Raw genomic sequence first — 25,067 nt, 5'->3', positions numbered from 1 at the left:
CCAAGTCTCCTCTATCACTAGAGACAACATATCCACAAAATACTTAAGATCATACAAAATCTGCTAAGAGCAGTAATTGTTGTTAGATAGAAAGAATTAACACACAGCACAAGGTACTCTATCAAGTGAGTACTCACATATTAACTGTACTCACAACTACTGAATTTTACTGAGGGTCAGGGGAAATGTGGGTCTGTCATGCCACAGCATTCCTCCAAGTGAAATCTCTCCCTCGCAACAATTCTTATGTTCTAGTATCACCAATGAAAGTAACATACTTTTTCTATTTAGGTCATTGAATTTTCAAGCAGCAAGGGGGCCCATAAAAGAATTTATACTATTCCATTACATACTCCTTTCAACGTGTTCTTCCATGCATGGAAACCCTGAACAGTGAGGAGAGAGTCTGCAGTAATGAGCAATACTTAACAGGATTCACTGTTCTACAGTACTATATAGACACTGACAAGGCTACAAAAACAAAGTGATGCCCTCTGTCTACAGAGGTGATAAAAAGCATAACATATTTCTACTGTTCCATTATCTTCTGCTACATATCTCTTCTTGAGATGAGGCCAGCATCCACAGATATGCACAAGCACTTACACTCCATCTGCCATCAAGAATAAGAGTGCTTCCCTCTTGCTCTCCCCACTAGGTCATCCGCAGCAGAATGTGCTCTGACAGAACTGTCTAGTCTGCACCTACATTACCATCCATACCCACGCTGTTACCTCTAAAAACACAGGAACAGTTGCACATGGGAGGGAACTACTGAATCAGATCACACAAGCAATATAATTCTGATGAAAAATAAGTCTTGTAACAATTTTAAGAACTACTTTGAACTTCAGCCGCAGTATTTGGAAACTGAACACGCTTGGTTTTAATACTTAGTAAGAATGCTCTAAAAGCATCCCATTTTAACTCTACCCATTATTCTTAGCTATGCAACATATTCTTATGCAACTTCCCTTCACTATTTTTTAGGGATTGTTCTTCTCATTAAACCCAAGATTTATCCTGACAGGCCTTTCCAGAGAAGCAGAAGTTGACTTGGAAATTATTTTCTCTTGCCTCAGTTCTTGCACTTTTCAACAGTGCAAGTAGTTAAGTTTTCACATACAAAGCAAGGCTGTTCACACCTACAGGTGCAAAATCACAGGCCAAATTCAGTCATACCAATATAAACCCACAGAAATGCTACTAATAGAATTACAATGGAGACACATGTTGGTGCAGAAACAGGGGACAAATGCTGTTCTCAAGCTATAGTTGCTTAAAATCCCTACACAACCCCACTTGCTTAATTTTGCACTTAAAAGTTTTGATACTTACTAAATTGATGCATTTTAATTGCAGCCAACCTATAGCTAAAGCAACTAACTCTTTCCACTGAAAAGACATTTTCTTCTGAAGCAGGCTAACTTCAGTAGCCAAATCTCTACTAAGTTCTTAGACTTCAGCTGAAATTCTCAACTCTCTGATATGCTTCCGGCTGCATTTCACAGCCTCATCACTATTTTATTTCAGAAAAAAAAGATTCTGTCATCTCAGAGTAAGCTTAAAAGAAAACCTGGGTTTACCCATACTAAATATTCTAAAGATTATTTTTTTTTTTTAAGTTACAGAAACCAATGAATCTATACTTTGGATCCCATAACTTAAAACTGAATGGGAAGGAAGGCAACAATTCATCTCTCCAATGTTAAAACATCTTCTGTCACCTCCAAACACAAGTTCACTCACATTATAAACTTCAAATAATTCAGGAACTTTGCCAGTCACTTTGAAGATATTAGCTGTTCTTTGCAGAATTTCTAAGGTTACTTACTGTTACAACTGACTAAGTGTGGTCAGTATCTACAGTGTATACCACACACAAAGATTCTTACTTTAAGTTGAAACATAAAGATTATAGTAATCTTGAACAGTGTTTAATTATTCTAATAGAACGTTGGAAGTTTTTCGGTTTCATTCCTAACCTACAATTAAGGTGTACTCGAAAATGAATGGCAAAATAAAAATCCACCATTACTTGCTGCCCATCTTCCTGAAATGAATCCCTCCCCACTTTTTTCTTCTACATCAGAAAGATGTACAAAGTCATGAACCCTTGCAACCCAGCTTATAGGGATACAGTAATTCTTTGCTTGGTAATATTTATGTTTCTCTTTTGTTCTTATTTGTGTAAGTACCATATGTACATAAACATCAGTATATTTAACCTTGTGGGATTATTTTCATGACAGAACATACACTATTGCAAAATGCCGTTTAAAGAGTGAAGAACAGAAGTCAGCCCTGCAAGGCTAAACCCTCAGTCATATCCAGTCTGGGACATTATGAAGAGCAGAAAGCTGTCAACAAAAACGAATTGACTGTCACCCATGTATTTTAGGACAAGTTACCAAAAAACCCTGTAGCAGAGCTCCTTACTTCTCCAGGGCACTTTGGTGATGAATTTTTCCACAACCGAGTTTAAGCATCTTTTAATTAAAGGAGCTGCATGTTTAAATATACGTAAAAGTGAGCAGTAACATACATCCAAGATTTTTCCACATTAAACAGCTTATTTTAAAATTACTCCTAAATTTTCAGTGGACTACAGATTTTGTACTAACAATAGATATAAAATTGTATTTTAGAATTCCTTAGCTGAAAATCAGTGTGAATATTTACATTGAGTGAGCCACCAACCCTATGATTTTTAACAGAAATGTTAGCTATTATAATATTCACCTCTTATCCAGACTGTACTGAAATTAAGGCATAACTATTAAACACTTTTTTTTTAAAGAAACAAAAGGACAGATAACTCTCTTTCTACCATGTGTGGGCAGCAGTACAGGCAATTACATACTTCTGTAAGAGGAACATTTGGACTCTTCATTCCACATACCCATTTCCCACTTCCCTCAGCCTGAAACATGTCAAGACACCAGATACTGCCACCGAGTATTTCTGAACACAGGTAAGTTTTCATTACTAGAGTAAAAACCAACTCAATACAAAACAGGAGGTCTTGCATCTCTCTCTCACATCTCAAGACCTCACTCTACACACACGAGAAGATAATAAAAGATATACGTTATAGTTTGCTTTTATGCTTGTGTGGATTAGAAATTCTACCTACTCTAAGAGCGGATTCTAAGGAATATTCTGAAGCCAAAGACTTGTGACCAAGGAGGGATGTAAAAAGTATACTGACTCTGCTCACAATGTTTTGCTGGAATAATTAAAGAACTAGCTGTTTAAGATTTTCCATTGGCCTAATCTGCTTACCTTTGTATTTTTAATACACCCTTCACAACTCTCCCTTATGAGTAAGATTTTAGGATCTTTTGTTAACAGCTCTTCAGTTGCTCCAACAATTAAACCTGCTCATACATTATTTCTCTGAAAAATCTTTGATTTCATTAATACTGCTTTTATATAAATAAAACAAGTTCATTTGGATTTTTCCGTATGAATTGCTCTAATTCATATGGATAGACTAGGGAAGACAAATTATGTGGAATTTTGACATTTAGACATAATCAAGATTGACCAGACAACATTGTCATCTTTCTTCTCCATCCTTTTGGGCTATTTACTACATCCCATCGAGGTTTTGAGATTCAGATCAAATTCCTTGAAGTGACGTACCCTCTAACTTTTTCTACTGTACTTTTCACAGAAGTACTTCACCAATCAGTGGTAACGTCTAAACATTATTGCAACAATGATTTTGAAAAATTATGTCTGATAAAGATATACTGCATCTTTAAGAGTGAATGGATGGCTTTGGATTCACCTACCTTCATATTTACATCTGCTCCATTACAAACCAAAAGCTCTAAACACAATGCTCCATGTGTTGATGCAGCAGCAAAGTGCAAAGGTGTAAAACCCTTCTCATTCATTTTATTTACATTAGCACCGCAGTCTATAAGTTCATTCACTACAACATCTTGCCCATTGTAGCAAGCTACATGGAGAGGAGTATTTCCATAGGCATTTGGTTCGTTCATCTGTCAGAGAAAAAAAAAAAAGGTTAGGCAAAAACCTGTATTACTGCAGCATTTAATTATCAAAAAAGGAAAATATCATGTCAGGAGACAACTTCCTCATTATATTTTGGAACTCTTCAAAACCTGAAAGTAAAAGCAAGTTCTGGATGTAAGACTTTGTTCGAGAAGTGTGTAACACAAAAGCACTTGCTCGCTTTATATGTGAGGCAACCTCCTCCAATGCAGTATGCAACTTGACAGAACACACATATGAAAAAAAGTCAACAGTGGCAATTTGCACAGACACTACAGACTAAGCACAGCACAGACCTCTACAATTTCTCAACAGCATTTGCACGTTTCCATTAAAAATAAACATTAAAGGGACTGAGTTTCCCCAAAATGAATTTTAGGCATTTAAATTTGTAACTCCTAAATACAGTGTGTGTATACATACGCAGGCCAACTTTTCAATTATATTGAGGACCTGTAGGTTCTGAGTGTACGAACTACTTCTAAAATGCAATCACATACACTTCACTAATGAATTAGAAGAGGTGCCACTGTTCAGGTATCCAAGTCAAAAAACATCAACATTATACTGAATTCTGATCTACTTCTCAAGACAGAACTTTGGCAGCATTTCCCAGCCTTTTAAGACTAAAATGGGATGCACAATGTAGATTTCTTACACAGCTTCACAGTTTGTTAACACACTTTCTACATGCGGGTACTTTTATTTTATATTTCAATATTAATATGGCCTTGCCTACTGTGGTATTGAAGTTTCTCACAACTTTCAATATTTCTCAAAACTTATGTGGTGCAAGGAAGTCAGTAAAATCTGTATTTCTACAAAGAACTGAAGCTTCTACAAAGAACTGAAGCAAAAGAGTTTAATTTCCTGCAGTTCAAAAAGGATTGTGTGGCAAACCTATGAACGGAATTCCTATTTCCTGCATTCCAGTCCAATGAATTAAGAGTAAGAAATACCAAATGAACAAAAAAACTACTAAATACAAATTTATTTGCAAATAATTCTGCAAAAGCTGCAAGGGTCTTAAGTTACTTGGGTGAATGAGGTCTTGTAACGAAAAAAACATGTGAAGGAAGATCTTTGGAAATACTATTTTCACTCTATCATAACCTGCCCCTAAATAAACAATGTGCTGCAATACCAACAAGAGCATTTCAAACAACGAAAACAATTTGTTTTATTATTCCTTACATCAACTCCAAGATCTAGAAGATATTTGACCACATTGATCATTCCACTAGATGCTGCAGCATGTAAGGGTGTATACGACTTCTTGTCTTTGCATGTCACTTCAGCTCCATGGGCCACAAGTAATTTCACAACTTCAATATGACCTAAACAAATAAAGACAATAAGAATAAAGCTGCATTTATATTAACCAGCACAAGTTTACAAACTTGATAATTATACAACTGTTATAACATGAATAATACATTATTCTCTTGGACCTAACCTGGAAAACAAAAAATTGGTTTTGTATTCTAATCGTATCATGACCTATAAAAGCAACATAAATTATTCATCTCCAGAAGACAGTATTTCCACATACTCCCTCCAATAATCATAGTATTTATACTGCAAAAATAAACTTGTATATTAGAAAAAAATCTTGTCTTCTGCTTACACAGGAGGATTTTTTGGGAAGATTTGAGAACTAGAGAGGTGACGTAACTTTGTGATTATTAAACATTTATTGCAAATTTCTGTTAACAACTTGAGAGAGAATGTCACTGTCAGTCTTCCACCTTCATCTCAACTGCAAACATGCCCACTGAGGTTTTTAAGGCCTTTAGCATAAACTTCAAAAAAATTACAAACATGAAAAGAAGAAAATAATCTATTTCTAAATAAAAATATATCCCCTCAAAAATCCAACTTCCTTTACTTGCAGAGCCTTTAAAAAGTTGACCCAAATCATACAGTATTTAGGAAAGCTCTGTTTTCAAAACTGACTTAGGCCTTTTGAAAGCATAAACTATTCTCCTAAGGTACTGGGAGGAATAAGAGTCCGACTGGGATTGTTGGGGAGGGATGACCTGGGGAAAGCTCCATGTAAGAAGGCGCAAAAGGAAAAGGAGGGTGGGGAGCCCACCCTGAAGTAGCAGGCAGTCACTGTCACCACCAGCTTTGTGGCTGGGCCAGGGGCCCCGACACCGCAGCGCAGATGCAAAGTGCAATCGGCTTTCCCCTTCACCAAGCCTGCATGCTCCTCCACTTGCTTGTATGCAGCTGTGACACTGCACACTAAGAGACAAGCAATGAAAATCCGGTAACCAGAAATTTTTAATTCTTGCTCAGTTGTTAATTTAACCATGAAAAAAGTCAGTCGCTGAAAATGCACAGGTAACCACAATAAAGTCTGCAGAATAAAGGAGCACAATTAGTTAGACCACAACAGATTTAGCACTTTACCTCTGGTACTGACCCAGACAGACAGATGTGGGATTCTTTGTTTTACTTCCCAAGGGACACCGTCACCTTAGTTAAAAAAGTGGTGGTGGGCAGACTGAATACTTATGCTTATCCAGTCAGACATGTAAGCAGAAAGTATCACATCCAGCCTTTAGTTTAAGTACTTCATAGAAAGTGAGGGTCTCTGCTTTTTCAATGACTAAGCGAACATAACAAAAGTCTGAATAGGAAACATCTACTCAAAGGAATACAAAGCCACTTAAACAAACATTCAATCACCCTAATATGTATTTTGTGCTGCATGCCCAACAACACACAAAATGACCCTTCATCTGGCTATACCAATCAGAAACACAGAGCTGACCAAGTGCAGCACTTGACACTGCACATTATTTTTCTGAATTACTTCAGCATTGCAGGAAAGAAGAGAAAGAGAAATGCAAACATGATATTCATCTTGTGACCTAAATGTAACAGGGACAAGGATGAAAACATGCCCTATAAGAGAGACAGAAGTACCAAAGATATTGAAAGCAGCGAAAAGAAGGGAGACACTGAACAGAACGGTGGCAAAAAAATTGTAAAGAGAAGAAAAAAAAGAAAAACAAAATCCCTGACCTGACTGAAAGCGCACGCAGCAATCAGTGGAAGACATTCAAACAGAAGAGCAAGGTACTTGAAGTGGAAAGCGCTGAGGAGACATCCCGATACACTAACGATGGTGATAACTAACACGAATGAAAGTCCATTTTAGTCACAGCACTGCAGCTGGACAGCAATGGAGCCGGGTGAAAAGCAGGAAGGAAGGGAAACAATGGATATAACCCTAGAAAGTTATTTATAGTAGAGTGACGAAAGCATAACTTCTTTTTTATTCCATGGCCAGCTTTATATGGTGGAAAAGCTTTAACGCTTTCTTCAAACAACTGGAGCAGTGTAAAATGGCTCTAAATTGTGAGAGGGAATGTCACAGGGCTTTTTCCCTTGCTTGAAGTCTTCCAAAAGCTTTTTCTGCTCTGTGGCCTGCAAGGATATTTAGGTTGATGAACATCAGAGAAATTACATTGTTCCCACCCAAACACTGTTCATTAACAGAGTTTCCTGTTAATAGTCTATGAAATAGCACTTACTGAAATTGGAATAAGTGTAGCTTATCTGAAAAATAGAACACTTTTCTCTCATCTAGGTGAGCACAAGCCAGAAAACATCTCTGTCCTCTCATTGACACTTGTCAGATATCTGCCATCTCATGCACAAGTTTCATTCAGCAAAATTTTGCAAATGATCACCTTGAGTAATGTGGTTGGACTGCCTGTCACAGACATTGCTTTGCATACGCAAGCAGATGACAAAATACTAATACAAAGTATCACACAGAATGTTGGATCAATAATGAAGATGGCTCTTTAACTTCTCGGTTTAACTGCTATCAGTAAGTTGGATACGGAACTGTTGGAGAGTAGTGTAGGGGGGAGGGACCTGGGGGTCCTGGTGGACAGCAGGATGACCATGAGCCAGCACTGTGCCCTCGTGGCCAAGAAGGCCAATGGCATCCTGGGGTGTATCAGAAGGGGGGTGGTCAGTAGGTTGAGAGAGGTTCTCCTCCCCCTCTACTCTGCCCTGGTGAGACCACATCTGGAATATTGCGTCCAGTTCTGGGCCCCTCAGTTCAAGAGGGACAGAGAACTGCTGGAGAGAGTCCAGCGCAGAGCCACAAAGATGATGAAGGGAATGGAGCATCTCCCTTATGAGGAAAGGCTGAGGGAGCTTGGTCTCTTTAGCCTGGAAAAGAGGAGACTGAGGGGTGACCTAATCAATGTTTATAAATACATAAAGGGCAAGTGTCAGGAGGATGGAGCCAGGCTCTTCTCTGTGACATCCAGTGATAGGACAAGGGGCAATGGGTTCAAGCTGGAACATAGGAGGTTCCACTTGAATATGAGAAAAAACTTCTTCACGGTGAGGGTGACAGAGCACTGGCACAGGCTGCCCAGAGAGGTTGTGGAGTCTCCTTCTCTGGAGACATTCAAAGCCCGCCTGGATGCGTTCCTGTGTGATCTGATCTAGGTGTTCCTGCTCCGGCAGGGGGATTGGACTAGATGATCTTTCGAGGTCCCTTCCAATCTCTGACATTCTGTGATTCTATCTGAAAGTATTGCAAAAGTTTTCACCTGTGATTATACTCCTGCTGACTGAGGAACATAGTCCCTTCTTTTTAAAAGAACAAAATTATTTACCTTACTTTTCTTTTTCCAACAAATTGATTTTCTCACCAAAAAACCCACAATTACAATGCAATTTGAAATATACTATTAATGGTTTTCTGGCAGACACCAAGATAATCTCAATCCTTACAACAAATAAATATTTTTCCTCGAAATAGATAAACCCACTAAACAGAAGGTGATTTTTTTTTTACTACCACAATAGCAATCAACTAAAATACATACATACCCATATATGCTGCCCAATGTATTGCTCGTCTGTCTTTCTTGTCAAATGCATTAATATTGGCCCCTCTAGACAAAAGTAAGCTGACCATCTGAGATAAACAGAAAGAAGAGAAAACCTCTATTCATAATGGAAAATTCTGCTTCAAGTTAGACAAAATCATAGGGGAAAACAAAACGTGTGTTTTCAAAGGATTTAGATGTGTTGTTTTTTCAGTATTCCATAAGCTTGAAAGAACTGGCTGCCCACCTCAGCAACAATAACAAAATGACTGTAAGGAACACAAAACTCAATGTCAACAAAAACATTTCCAAGTTAAATATGGCAAAACTGTGGAGCCTTTGAAATCTTCAGGCTATTACTAAAGGATTCACTAATAATAGCCACTCATCATGGTCAGGCAGTTGGACTAGATGATCATTGTAGGCCCCTTCCAACCGAAATACTCTATTCTAAAGGTAATCACTAAAAGCAAGCCTATTGCTGATTTGTCTCCAATTGCCTATATACAATTACAATGGGACTTTCTCAGTAGTCATTTTTCAGGGTTTGATAACTACTGAGTTAGAGCTTATTACATGTATTTCCTCCACATTTCAGTGAAAAACATTCCATATGTTTGCTATCTACTGAACAGAAAAATATATTATTTTTTCCATTCTAAATTTATCTATTACTAGCTCAACTCCACTTAAGTCAGACAAACATATTTGCTTCTGTCTTAAGAAAGGTGAACATTTTAATATCCTTCCAACTAAATGATGTAACCTGTATTTTCCACAACTATTCTATACACAGATGCATGCAAAAGACAGATTCAAGAACAAAATAAGGGTTGGGGAAACATGATTTTAAACTGAGAAACTAAGCATTAGAGATGTGAGGGGCAGAAGGCCAAGTGGGAAGCAAGCTAAGAAAAGTAACTCCTACCTCAACGTGTCCACTGAAGGCTGCATGATGCAAGGCGGTTCTGCCTGCTCGATCAGACACATTCACGTTGCTTAGGAGAGGCACCAAAGCTTCAGCACATTTCACAGCTTTGTTTGCAGCTGCTATATGTAGGGGTGTCTGCCAGTTTTTATCACGAGCATTGACATCCGCTGAATGCTTTAACAACACCTGAACAGCATCCTGAAAGCATTCAAAAATAAACCAAGTCACTTTGTAAAAATTTGAAATGCTAACTTTAAATTCAAGGACAGTATAATGGAATTGAACTATTTGCAATTTGTTCTTTTGTAAACATCATCTTATGGTTTGGAATTTGTACTTTATCATAAATCCAGATTTGGGGATGTTCTCTAGAACAGGAGCAATATACTCCCTATGGCATTCAACTGAATCAACCATTTCCAGGTCTTTTATCCAGTTCCTTAGCCAGCTGGCAAATTGTTTTGTCATCACAACTAATTTCCAAAGCTCAGTAAACCTCCTCAGGATTTCTTCCATTGCTAAGGATTACTGAAGTACTATGAACTTATAATGCATTGCTTCAATTTGCCAGGGAAGATTTTTGAACTAAGTCTAGAAATAGGTAAGACAAGAACAGCTTATTAAATGTCCACTTAGAGAGGCACAGATAAAACAGAGAATGGTCACAAAAAGTTTCAACATATACTGTTGCAAAACTCCTGAGAATTGTTTCAAAATGTTGCACTGAATTCCATCTCACAAAAAAAATATTAGTTTCCTTTTGTTAAATGTAAAAGCTGTGAAAATTTGACAAATAAGACTGTACTTCTTAAAGCAAGATAAACAAATATATCATTAAAATACGTGCAAACAACTGGAATGCATAAAAAAATCTGTCGGTGAAATCAACATAACAATGAATACTGCATTTTACATCAACTCTGTGACCTTCCCACTATTCACTAATTACTTCCAGTGACTTCCTACTCAAAACACTGAGCACCAAATAAACGGTTGGCAGTTGGAATTTAAAACATGTTACTACAAGTAGTTACTGGAAATTTCGAACTACACAGTGGTACAATAGCTAGTGTTATTCTCAGACATGAGTAGAATGCTAAGTAACACTTGATTCAATTTATTACAGTAAATTATATTTAACACACAAAAATTTATTCTACTGTCAATACAAAATAAAACAGGAACAAACATAAAAGTGAAAATACTGCATTACAGGCTTGTAATTTAAATGAGAAATGGAAGAGCTCTTCTATTCTCTAAAAAACTTAAGCAGACCTAGTACTTTAAAAATCTAATCAATATTTTGAACTTTTTTCTTTTTTTGAACCAAATATTAAGAAAAACCATAATGAGAACAAGGACATTTTAGAACAGCTATTATCCCTTTTGTAGAAGGAAGAACCATAGTACTAGTGTAAAAATAATGTATCTTATATTTTTCTGCGCACAGGCATTAATGAATTTCAAGATTTAGTGAATCTGCTTAGGTTTGGATTTTTTGTTTTGTTTTGTTTTTTTTTGCAAAGTACACCAGGCACATAAATACAATGGCCTGGACCGTGACCATCTTGACGTGAAGTTGCTTGAACTTGCGCAGTTGACAGCTAAGTCCATAATTCCAGATATTTTGCATGTTTCAATGTCCTTGCTTAATTGCATCTGTACTTGATCCAAGAGTAAGTGCAGACGTTTTACTGAAATAATTATCAAGAGATTTTTCATTGCAGCTTTTTTTCATCTAATGCTCCAAACCTATGCATTTCTGTCAGCCGGAAAACAGTGCCTACACATACCAACCATGTATGTGGGTTCCTATGATGCACTGTGTTTATAAACAGAAAATTCTGACAAACACCTATCATTGCCTTTTGGGTAAATAGTCTGATTGGTTTACATGTGTTGCTTGCCTTTGGTTAGTCTTTTGTTTAAAATATTCCACACTTTAAAAAAAATGACCATGGTTGTATTTATTGAAGTTATCATTTAGGTCCAGTTTGTCTGCAGCACTTCTCTCTGGAAGCATTACTGATATAAGGAGCTTTTATTGTCCCTTAGCTCTGAAGAATGCAGGATTTGGTGCTTTGGTCAGCTCCCAAAGGAGCAGCCTAAAAATACTTCAGGAAGAACAAACAGCATTTGGGAATAAGGCACATTCAGAGCTTCATTTTCAAACACTGTTTTGAATAACACAACTGCCACATAACTTAGCTATTAATGCTAGTGACAAACTAGTGCAATTTATCCAGGGAATTCAAAAGCAAAAACTGAAACAAGGGTTGTTTAGATAGCTTGTGGATCAAATACTTGAAGTTCAATGCTTGCCAAACCCAAAATATTCAACTCCATCTTCTCAAATAAAAATTTACACAGAATCTTTAAAAAACCTTTACTTTTTGAGAGATACTGAAATAATCATCAGTTTGACTGAAGATCTCAAAGGAGATAATTTTGCATAAACTCTTCCACATAACAAGCTCAGCATTTCTCTGTTTTGACCTTCTACGGGCATTTAGAGTTCTTACTGGAAGATCAACAATAGAGGTTAACAATAACAAGTTCACTTCTTACACTACTATATTCTCATAACTGTCTAACTGGTAGACTTCAAAAAACTTTCTGCATGTTTCATTTATAACTTTTAAAGTGATTTTCAATACTATCATTACTCAATCACTTTTTTAAAAAGAGATGTTTGCAGGCCTTACAGAACCATTTATATCTTCAAGGCCTGAACAGACAAGCATGTTAAAAAAAAATGCAAATATTATGCTGTAAAAGGCGTACTGAATCTCAAGTTTATCTCTACTTCCCTCATGCTGAACCACTCTGGTTACCTTAAGAGAAGTAAACAGGACCCGAGGACACTGTATGCAGAATCCTCTGCTAGGGAAATGACACAGACCAAAGCCAAGAACTAAAAGTTTATAATTTTCTCCCTTTATTCCTACTCAGGCATGTGATATATATATATACAGACACACACACTCTCAACAGGTTAAACAAACTGTTGCAAAATTGTTCTGCAATTCCAAATGTTTGGCATAGTTTCACTTTGTAAAAACCCTAGAACAGAAGGTAACTTGAGATGTCTTATTTTAACATAAAGCAGTCAAAAAAAAAAGGATACCTCACTACAAGATGCCACAGCTCTGTGTAAAGGAGTCAACCATTTGCTGTCTTTGGCATTAACTCTAGCTCCTGTAAAAATAAGAATAACAGAAATTGATAATATATTCACAGAAAGACTTAAATATTTTCAAGCACAGAGACAGAACTATTGGAAGATACTTATTCTAGGCTCATTAATACAGCGTGATTCCAGAAATGGAAAGGAGTCTTTTCTCCAGCTAAAGTTCATCCTTTGAGAAAATTCTTCTAACACTGCACCCATAATACTCTTCCATCAAAGTGTACTCATCTTTTTACACTAAGTAATCCTTTATAATCTTTTCCACTTCCAAAGGCACATAAAAGACTGTTGGGTAAGAAAGACAGACTCCTTCTCTTCATTCAGCAACAAAAGTCTCATACTTTCCCACCACAGTTGAAATTCTCCATTAAAATAGAGAAAGAGGCTACATTTATTCCCCAAGCCTCTAGTCTCCTTGTGGTTGGCAAGTCTGATGCACAGGTATGCAGAATGACACTGCTGCTTCTACTGGGAATTTTTGAATTAATCTTCTCTACTCCATGAGGTCACCTAGCCCACTTCAGCATGTCCTGGACTTCCCTTCATGAGCTAGACTGTAACAACCACACCTCTCTGCCTCTAAAAGCATAACCAAGAAACAGTTGTCCCTCCCCATCTCCAGGAAGAAAGGTCACACAAACATCTGTAAGGGACACAAGCCTGAGTTTTAATTTTTTTCTTAATAATAAAAGGAAAGAAGGATTTGGGGATTTTTTTTCCCCTGAAGGAACCAACTGAACTACAGCCTAACTGCCAGTGAGCTTCAACAAACAAGAAAATTTAAAGATTTAATTTCTTACTGAGATGTACATATATGTATATGTGCATATATACACACATACTTAACCTTTTAAGTTTTTTATACCATGAGTGGAAATGTAGCCATCTCTATTTGAAAACTGCTGAGACTTTATAGAGATGTGACAGCTTAGACAAAATGTTACATTTTTTAAAATATAGTTTGGAAATACTGTTGGGAAGAGTTCATACGGTAATATTACTACTATGTGGTCAGAGCTTACTAACTTCTCAGGCTACACATAACTTTATTATATGTCAGAATCAACTTTATTTTTTTCTATGCAAAGAACAGAAAAGGATGGAAGGCCAGTAAGACACATAATGTCAAACAGGCTGCAGGTCAGCATACATTGCACCAAGAAAGAAGTCTCTCCCAGTCCAGTCGAATAACCTGACCGAGAAACTTAGCAGTCTGTACAAAATCATGGTTGTACATACTCAGCAAACCCAAGATTTGAAGTCAATTCTCTGAGTTAATCAGCCTCTAGTCAATCCATTCTTTTTAGGCTTAAGACTACAACATGGAAGCTGATACTGGATCCAAACTCCCACTTTGACCCCAGGTCTTTCAAGCACCAGACAGAACCTGAGGTCTAATTGCTTGCTACAATTTCAGGGATTTCCCTCTTGCCTTATCCAAATTTCAGAAGCTTTGGCTGTCATCCTATTTTCCAAGTTCAAAAGTTTTTAAAAAATTTGTTTCAAGGAATGGGAAGAAAGTCCAAATCCATTTGAAGAAAACCCCCATAATTTAACAAAAGTTTAAGAGACTTAATCTTACCATAAATATCTGCTTTTGTCAACTTCCATAAGGACCTAGTGCACTGCACTATATGATGTACCATAACAATGCACTGTACTAAATTCTGCACAGAACTTGAGCAAAAAAAGAATCTGAGGATTCTAAAAGTCACCAGAAATATCTTATGATTTTTGATAATCCTTCCCAAAGACAATAACTTGAATGACCAGTAAGTGAAACTGTAACCAAGATATTTCAAAGGTATCTGTAATTTTTGATTATCTTCCAGGTTATTGTTAGCCACACCTTCTTTTTATCGGACGAGACAAAAATAAGAGCCAAAATGGTACTCCAAGATCCACCTGACTTCACATCTACGGCCAACAACCAAGGAATGAAGTCTAACCGATTTCTGTTTCTGATTTTAGCATACAAATGTCTTTGAAGTATTTAAAAGGAATTAAGGGAGTTACTAGGTCACTTATCACCATCCTGATTTTCCTCAGGAAAAGATATTTGCAAGGTCTGAGGTCAGGTCAGATCTACCCAGGTGATGAAGCCTGAGAAAGGAGAAGCACCATTCCCTGCAGAAGGGGAGAAATGCATGTTTCCACTGCAAGGAAGCGGCAGTTACCTAAGCTCTAGTGAGAACGCGTTTAGAGTCCAAGCCGTGTTTACCAGTTCAGCTAAGTCATTCACTGACATTTCTGGTACTCTGACATACAGCCTAAAAATCACATCAGAAGAGAGCAGGAACAAATAAAGATACACTACAGAAGGTTTCCATAGAATCACAGAATGGTTTGGGTTGGAAGGGACCTTAAACATCATTGAGTTCCAACCCCCCTGCCATAGGCAGGGACACCTCCCACTAGACCAGGTTGCTCAAAGCTTCATCCAGCCTGGCCTTGAACACCTCCAGGGATGGGGCATCCACAACTTTCCTGGGAAACCCATTCCAGTGCCTCACCGCTCTCACAGTAAAATATTTCTTCCTAATATCTAATCTAACCCTATCTTCTTTCAGCTTATACCCATTACCCCTCATCCTATCACTACACTCCCTGATAAAGAGTGCCTCCCCATCTCTCCTGTAGCCCCCTTCAGGTACTGGTAGGCTGCTATAAGGTCTCACTGGAGCCTTCTCTTCAGGCTGAACAACTCCAACTCTCTCAGCCTGTCCTCATAGGGGAGGTGCTCCAGCCCTCTTCACCATCTTCGTGGCCTTCCTCTGAACTCACTCCAACAGGTCCATATCCTTCTTATGTTGAGGTCCCCAGAGCTGGATGCAGTACTCCAGGTGGGGTCTCACGAGAGCAGAGTAGAGGGGGAGAATCACCTCCTTTGACCTGCTGCTAATGCTTCTTTTGATGCAGCCCAGGACACGGTTGGCTTTCTGGGCTGCAAGCACACGTTGCTGGCTCATGCTGAGATTCTCATCAATCAACACCCCCAAGTCCTTCTCCTCAGGTCTGCTCTAAAGCCATTCTCTGACCAGCCTGTATTTGTGCTTGGGATTGCCTTGACCCACGTGCAGGACCTTGCATGTGGCCTTGCTGAACTTCATGAGTTAGGCACGAGTCCACTTCTCAAGCCTGTCAAGGTCCCTCTGGATGGCATCCCTTCCTTCTAGCATGTCAACCACACCACACAGCTTGGTGTCATCGGCAAACTTGCTGAGGGTGCACTTGATCCCACTGTCCATGTCACTGACAACACTGACCCCTAAGGAATACCACTTGTCACTGGTCTCCACTTGGACATTGAGCCATTAACCACAACTCTTTGGGTACAACCATCCAGCCAATTCCTCATCCACTGAGTGGTCCATCTGTCAAATGCATGTCTCTACAACTTAGAGACAAGGACGTCATGTCGGACAGTGTCAAAGGCTTTGCATGAGTCCAGGTAGATGACATCAGTTGCTCTTCCCTTATCCACCAATGCTGTAACCCTATCATAGAAGGCCACCAAATTTGTCAGGCACAGTTTCCCCATTAGTGAAGCCATGTTGGCTGTCACCAGTCACCTTATTTTCTAAGTGCTTTAGCATAGTTTCCAGGAGGGTCTGCACCGTGATCTTGCAGGCATAGAGGTGAGACTGATCGGCCTGTAGTTCCACTGATCAGCCTGTAGTTCCAGTGGTAAGTTAATCAAACTTGCTAGGACTAAAGGAAAATAATATCTGAAAGTGTTTGTTGTTTCTAATAAGAACGAAAACCAGCATTAGCCAAACAAACACCTAAGGAAGTTTGAAGTGATAGCTAAAAGTAACATGTTCCTCTCAAAAGAGCAAAACCAACACAACAGTATCTCCCCCTGCCCCCTCCAAGTGATCTTCCACCCAAAGAAGCAATAATGTCTAGGTCTAGGACATCCCATAGTTAAATTAGTGTAATATGTAGCCAGTAAAATAAGTTAACTTTTCCAAACGCACAAAAAATCTGTAGATTCTCTCATGAAGGAAAAAACAAAGTTGACTTTGGACAAAAGATCAAAATCTCTGCTGGACTTACTTAGGAAGGAACAACCAAGTTTGGTTCCCCCCCCCAAAACAAACAACTCTTAAAGGAGTTACAAAACTGTTAGATTGAAAGACAAAGTTTTAAAGTAATAATCAGAATAAGCATACTATCAAAAAATACATTTGTGTTATTAATGTGGGAATCAGGAGATCTACAGCTCTAAAGGCGTTAGACAAAATAGTATTTTAAATTAACATAGAGATACTTTCCCCTTAAATTTCTCAATGAAGACATGCTGCCAAGACTGATTTAAATTTCATAGACCAGCTTCTCCAGACAGCCTTGTATCTGAGGACAAAATCCCCCTCTCTAGGCTGTTCCTTACTCCCTAGGACATGATTTGGGGAAAATGTTAGCGTTCCTCCCCTCCGCCTCTCATGTTCTATCCATGAGACACAAAGCGAGACACAAAGCTCCCTCAAACCTATCATACTCCCACCATGCAACAGTGAGCAAGTTTACAGCCTTCATGCTCTGGGGTAAAGCTCTACCGCAGATCATTGCAAATAAATGTTAAAAAAGGTCTTATACCTTTACTGAATATCTTTTGCTTAAAGATTATTTGCTTCACAATTTGCTGAAAGACGGTTTGAACACATGCATGCACATAATTCACCAGACAGCACTGCTGATGCAACATTATCTCTGTGAAGCTCAACCTGCTGACGTGTTAACCAGGACATTTCTCACATTTCAAATGGCTTCAAATGCCAGTTGTGCAGCAATTTGCTCTTTCAAAACACAGTACAGTGTACCTCAATCCTCATTTTGTAAAAACAAAAACTAAAATAAACAAAAAAACCCCACCACAGTGGATCTTCCAGACCTCAGGGGCCTGGTCTTAACCTGTTTATTAAAACTGCTCAAATATTTAATTTGTTTATTGTAAAATTAATTATATTTCCATTTTTTTTAATGCCATAGAGCTTGCAGAAAAAGGATTTGGGGGCTTGCCAGAGATATCAAACACAATACTTCACACAAATACCCATCATTGCTTGACTTAAGAACTGATTATGTAAAAGACTCCCCTAAAACTGCAACTTCCAAACAAACCAACTTACTCTTCCATGTTGGTGCACTGAACTGAAATATCAAACAAGGTCTTCTCTTCATCACCAACTTCACTAGTACAGCCTGGTAAGTTTACACATGTAGGCAAATCTGAAAGCAGGATTTCTCCTCTGCAAAAGGGGATGGGGAGAGGGAGCAGGGAGAGAAGCATTACAAATTTTTTTCCCTCCTCCTTGAATCTTATAAGTCATTTTGCAAAGTTCCATTCACAAGACTGACAATCAGAAAGACATGTTTTATTTAGTAAATCTAGTACAGAAACTACTGAAACAAACTCAGTGGTGCCTACTTTTAGCAAATTTATGTTCCAAGAGACACATTTTCCAACTTGATACTTGCACTGATTTACAGAATGACCCTGGAAGCTTTAATCAGATCAGTCCATATCTGGTAACTGCACATGTAAATGTGCCATTAGCCACCAATACTTGGACGTACGTTTCTGCAATTCAGTTGCTATGTCATTGGTTTCAATATCTTTACATTCAAATAAGAGCTAGATTCTCAACCATCTCTAGAAGTGATACCCATTGAATGACTGGGCAGGAAATGCTGCAAGCAGCCATGTACCACCTCCTCCATCCATGAAGTGCCACATAACTATATACAGCTGTGTTTCAGCACATCATCTCTGTACTCTTCTTCTAAAAACTTCTGCTGTTGCATTTTTCCCGAGTTACTCTGCACCAGAACTCTTCGCCTTTGTAAGTGCAGTCAGAAGACTAATGAATGCAGCTGCTACATCACTTACAAGTCACTAGTTGGAAATAGATTCAGAAAAGAAATGCCACAGAACTGACAAGATATTCTAACTTAAATCCTGAATTGCATCCACTGTTCTGCTTGTAGTCTGTATTTTTAGACTGTAAAGGACAGTATTTTCCTTTGTTATTGTACAAGATGTGCTAGCAATTAAATAATATCATAATATAAGCAAATAAAACGGAAGTGTTTTCACTCACATATGCAACACAGCGCCTGATGTTCAGTATTTGAAACTCCTAAGAGTAAAGTAAAAGATGTAAAAAAGATCTTCAGATCGCATTTCAAAAAGCTAACAAACTTTGTCTGTTAATAACTCTGTATACTGAAATAGTTTTAGGAATTATCTTTGCAAAAATTAGGAAGATCTCTGGTATAAATCACTGAGAATAACCAACAATCCATACTGTAATTAGATTCTATTTATTTTCCTTTCAAAATGATCCACTTTTTATCTAGAGAAGACAACTGTGGAAGTGCTTAAAGTGGCAATCAGAAATTCTCAGACTACACTGGGGAATGAGCAGATGGACGTGAAAACTTTTCCTTGGATAGAAAAATATATGAAATAGATATTCTAGAGGAAATAAAGAAAAAGTTCGTAAAGTAAAAGAAGATTTGAGATATGAATTGGAGCAGGCAGCAATAGAAATTTAGGTTTGTTTGCTATTGAAAAATGGGATACTTTAAAATTATTTCTGCAAAAATAATGAATAATACCATACTGAAAGCTGCTTCCTATTTAGAAGCTAAATGCATAGTAAAGGATCTACAGAATAGTGAAAAAAATGTGAGAGGGACAGGACTGGGATATCTTTTGACCAGCCACAACAATGTTTCAACAAGTTTTAATTTTTATTGCTTTAAAAAAACCCCAAAACAACAACAAAAAACCAACCAAAACACATTTGGAGATACACTGGCCACAAAAGGGAGGAAAACCACAATCAAGTCAAAGCCATCCTCCAGAACTTCGCTGACTTGTCAACATAAGATGTCCATTTCCTTTCAAAACTTCGTAGTTTCTGCTGCACCTCAGCCACCACCTCCTCCAGCTTCAGAGAGCAACGCAAGGTTCTCAGACTACTTGAGTTACTGAACATTTCTACCTTTTCCATAGGTCTGCTTCATTTTCTCTCCAAAGAGCGTTAAGAGCTACTTTCTCCACAGCAACTGAATGTTACTGCTGCCAGAGGGACATTAAGACAGCTCGAGAAAGAAAACAGGGGCCCATATAATTGTCAAAAGAAGAGGAAGCGGCTGAAAGATACAGCCAGTGTAAAAGGAGCCCCTGTGAAATGCCTTTGGTGTGTGGACAGATCTGCAACACAAAGGGAGCTTCATGCAGCTGATATTTTTGCAGCAGTAGCCTTTCAACAGCTGAGTTGTGTCACTGTTATTGCATCGACTTGTAATACTTGCATAGCCTCAGAATTAGATGAAAGAAATGCAGGTAGAGTGGAGTAACGTTGGAGGGTCTTTACTGTCCTCCAAAATCTGTTATTAATATAATGATAGTTTTCCAGCGTCAGCACAATTCTTGCATCTTCCAGCTGACCCAGAGGAAAGCACAACAGAATCTCGCGGGCTGACAGACCTTAATAACATTGAGTCTGACCACATACTCAAGTACGCTGAGCTCCATGCAGTGAAAATTTTGGGTTAAACAAACAGAAACTCGTTGTGCTAGTATTTAAGTATCAATGCAACAGAGTAACTAAATCTATTCAAAAGAAACCCACAGGTAATTCAGACATTTATTTCAAAGAATTATGTTGATTTCAGTGAAAGCAATAATAGCCTGCATGGTATTTTAAAGAAAACACACTATAAAAGTTACTAATCAAAAGAACACATTCTGGGACCACACTAATCTGTCCTACTCCTCACGTCACTTGCCTGCAGAACAGAATCTGGTGGCATTAAAAAAAAGCACAGGACAAACAGAAAGAATCAATTTTTTATAAAGCAAGAAGCCTCCCCAGAACAGTTCACATGCAGGACTTAACTGAAATAAGGGTATGATTTCTTTAATGAGGACTTTTTGGAAAGAAAAAAGAATTGGATATTCAGTTAATTAAGACTTAATTATTTTACTTTTCTACTTCTCAGTAATTTGCTATCAACTCTTTGCACAATTAAAGTCAGTGCAATTATGCAAAGTCGACTGAGGTTTCTGTGCACCAGGATGCAAAGTTGTATGTACATCATAGGAATACAACTGCGGTAGGTGTTACTACCCTTCACAGAGTAATCCAAAAAAGAAAATGCTTCTAAATTTATGATTCTCAGGTGACTAAAATAAAATATTTTGTTCCATCATTCTGTATACCACAAATAAACATCTTTATGCCTCTTTTTTATTTACTCATCACCCCCTTACCTAACAAATTTAGGAATACTAATTGCCTATCTAGCTACAATCTAACAGGGACAGATTAATATTTAGACTTCCACAGACCACAGTGGCATGAGAATTTGCTGGCAAGACATTCACATCCTCAGTTTATTAGTAAGTTCAGTGAAGCTCTGTCTCAAGATAAAAAACAAAAGGCAATCTAAACGTCCAGCCCCAAAGTGGAGTCACTGAAGCAACTTTCTTTGCTATTCAGAGTCTGTGTCCAAACCGTTACCTTCAGCTCCCTTGCCCAGGTGAAAAACTACAATAGGCGAGGTCACAGAGTAAACTCAAGGTTTGGTGCAAAAATATCTCAAGAATTCAAAAACTAAATAAGTACACTTTTAAGACTGAAAACTTATTCCACAAAAGTCTGCAAACAGGCTCAATTTGTTGTATCTCCAGAATGTGCAACTTTGCTTAGGTCTCTAGCAAAGTAATACAAACATACCGTCACAGCAACATATGATCCACAATACATACTTGAAAGCAATGTGGATCCCATGGAGGAGGATGCAAAAGAAGTTCCAAACAAATTTTTAAAACCTGTCTCTAGGTAACATACAATTCACGCTTCAACTAAGAACAGAGAATAATGAGAAAGAATCAGGTAAGAGACACAGAACAGTAGAAAGATCAATACTGACTTCGGTAATTTTGAGGTCCAGTTTGAAGAAAGAATAAAAAAGTCAAAGCAAACAGTCAAAAGTCTTCCTAGGACGGCAGAAAAACTGTAACGTGGTTCCTAAGAACATTCCAGCAAAACTACATTAAGAGGAAATTACAAATTGCAAAGTGAAGCTCTCACAAGATGAGAAATGCTGGGATGAAAGTCATCTACACTATTTAATTCAAGCCTTTCTGCAAATTTGTTACAATAGGTCAATTAAAGCTACATACAAAAATTTTACATGAAAATTTATTGCACAGAGGAGACTGGTGTTCAGAAATGTTATTTATTCAACAAACTACTTTCTCATTGTTCAAAAAGAGGTCTTGCAATACAGCAAGTATTCTTCAAAGTTCTCTGTGATAACAGATGTTCTTTATTTGCTCCCTAATGCTCATCTATTATGACAAAATGTAACACTATACATCTGTCTCAAAGGAGAGATTTGATCTCCATCTGAAACATGATAGACGAGTTTTCCACTTCTTTATGAAATGGAGAGGATAAATACACTTAACCTCTGTTCCTGATCTTCCAATTAAGAGAGTTACAAGAAAAATCTTGGCTTGTGCATTTTGAGACACCTAGATCTGCTTTCTTAGAGAAGTAGCTGGTGCAGCACTTGAGATACAGCTGTGAGTGCTCACACTTTCCAAACCACAAAGATTTCAAATCCAGCATTTGAAATCAGGAAGACTAAATTGGTGACTACATTTTAAAGAGTCTGGTTTAGAGCTGCTTGCCTAAAACCACAGCTTGCAAGCAGGTAATATACCGATTAGTGCTCAAGTACAGTACAGCCTTTCAAAGTGAACAGCCTTAACATGCAGACATCACTTTTTCATCCTGCAATTAATGTCCCTCTTCATTCACTTACAAATGCATCAACAACTGACATCTGTGCCTCTTTCACTATATCACCCCGATTCATTTCCGGCACAGCCCCTCCCTGTGAAATTCATAAGGCTGTGCCTCTACAGCATAGCACATGAGCACGGTGAGGTTAGACTGATACTGTGTATACATTACAGGTTCCAAAGCTTTTGATTTGCAACTGTGTAAATAAATCCTAATTTTCATTAAATATATTTCATCTGAGACAAATCAATGCCTCCCAGTCTTCCTGAACAATCAGCAGACACAGTAGCACCCCACAACTTCTCCACTGTGCAACAGCTCAACTCTGGACTCTTCGTACAGCCGTAATTCTTAGTTCTTCATTTCCCTCCTTTGTTCTCCAATTTTTCCTATACTTATGCATGCTATGTGCCCAAATAGCATGACTAACCTTTCTTCCCCTACTGCATCCCCCAATCAGGATCTTGTTTTGTTAATATCTGAACTAGAATCTCATTCCTTCCATAAGCCCTTTGCCTGAGAGAGAAAGAGATTTTTTCAATCACAGTTCTGTTAACTGGACTCAGTTCACCCAAAACAGTCAGAAGTCACTCCCAGAAGCAGCTGACTACAATTTTGCAAAGTTCATACCATAGTTAGTTGTTCTGGGTTTTTGTTTGGTTTTGTTTTAATCACTGTGAAAACCCAAACAAAAAGAAACATCCTTCCCAAATCCAAGATCCCTTTTCAGAAGAAAGGGGTCCTTATAGATTTTCAGGTCACCAGAACTTGGGATTTTTTTCTTGATAGGGAAAAACAGCACCTTCTCAGCAACACAGGTGAACTTTTCTGGACAAATTATCACTATAGAATATTTCAATGAGAAATATATATATATAAAATGTACATAATGTAATAATTAATTAAGTATATATAATTATATACAGAGGGTACATATAACATATATAATGAGCAATTATATCTTGCTAAACTATAAACACATTAAATTGGGCCTGGCAATTTCCACTGAAAGTCTGGAAGTGACTCCTACAATCATAAAAATGACATTTCCTTAAAGCAAAATTTGTTATCAAAGGTTGATGGGGAGGGTGGTAGTCGGGTAGAAATTGACAGCTTTGCACAGGGAAGGTGTGCCATTAAGTAGACTGAAAATTATAGTTCTATGGGACTGTTACAAGTTTTAATCTTTCCATTTAACCTTAAAGCTCCATATAATGAATTCAGCCTCCAGCTACCTGATGGGTAGATCTGTCCAAGATCAAAGCCAATCAATTCAGTATCTCAGTTAGGAAGTTTTACTTTCATGTTTTTGATTTAGGTTCTTGGAATTCTAGCCCCCTCCTTCTTTTTTAAGACAAATATACTGTTTTACAGAACTTGCGCTTTGTCTTAGTACAAATAGAAAAAAAATACAAGAGATTTTAAAGTTTCCAGATTATCCTAATTATATTCGGTGTATTTAAGCCAACAGCAAAGGATTATTAAAAATAATATAACCAACTCTGGATGTCCTTTTCTACATGCAACTTTTAATTGTTTTTCTGAACGCCATTTCAGAACCAAAGCAACGCTGCTCACATCTACCTATAACATATACATTACTTCTTTAAACTAAACTCCCTAAAGCTGATAAAGCTACAAACAAAAATAGCTATAACTGAGAAAGCTATCTAGAAATAAATATTTTAGAGCAGAACTACACAGTATTATAATATTGATAAGTCTGGAACCCAAAATTTCAGTACAAATATCTTTAATTTCTAGCGCATTAAATATCTCAATAAAAGCTACACAGACTCAGATGTACATAAATATTTCTTTGGATGTGCATAGTTATTTTTTTTCCATTAACATGAACAGAACATACCAGATAAAATAAGTAGTTCAATAATTTCTGCATCTCCCAGATAGGCAGCAGCATGTAAAGGGGTCCTTTTCTCATTATCCTGTGGTAAGAGGGGGGAAAAAAGGTTTTATTTAAAATAAAAAACTATGTTTTAGCATTCTGTATGAGTTATGAAAAAAAAACTGCATAAAAGTGCACCTTCCAAATATTGTTTATATTATATTTTAGAAAACATGATTACTCTAAAAACATTAGTTACATTTACTAAGACAAGCATGCTTCTCCCTAAGGAACTCTTAATACCTACATGGTCAACTAGCCTTTTCCTGATATACACAGATTGACAGATGCTTATCACATCTTCAGATTAACCCAT

The 25,067-nt window shown here is 37.6% G+C and overlaps 1 protein-coding gene across 1 annotated transcript in view; it reads right to left on the bottom strand.

Moving 5' to 3' along the window:
• The window catches only part of LOC104467521 (serine/threonine-protein phosphatase 6 regulatory ankyrin repeat subunit A), a 57,032-nt gene extending 32,244 nt beyond the window's left edge, over positions 1-24,788 (bottom strand). The window contains exons 1-6 of the mRNA XM_010081316.1: positions 24,713-24,788; positions 12,953-13,023; positions 9,823-10,023; positions 8,896-8,983; positions 5,221-5,363; positions 3,801-4,013 (exon numbers count right to left, since the gene is read on the bottom strand). Coding sequence (XP_010079618.1) covers positions 3,801-4,013; positions 5,221-5,363; positions 8,896-8,983 — 444 coding nt within the window. The 5' untranslated portion in view covers positions 9,823-10,023; positions 12,953-13,023; positions 24,713-24,788. The remainder of the gene's footprint in view (positions 1-3,800; positions 4,014-5,220; positions 5,364-8,895; positions 8,984-9,822; positions 10,024-12,952; positions 13,024-24,712) is intronic.
• Positions 24,789-25,067: the final 279 nt, after the last annotated feature.

Source organism: Pterocles gutturalis, unplaced genomic scaffold (assembly GCF_000699245.1).
Source record: "Pterocles gutturalis isolate BGI_N339 unplaced genomic scaffold, ASM69924v1 scaffold17544, whole genome shotgun sequence".
Taxonomy (NCBI): Eukaryota; Metazoa; Chordata; class Aves; order Pterocliformes; family Pteroclidae; genus Pterocles; species Pterocles gutturalis.
Note: the sequence above shows the minus strand (reverse complement) of the source record. Positions and strands in the feature narration are given on the sequence as shown.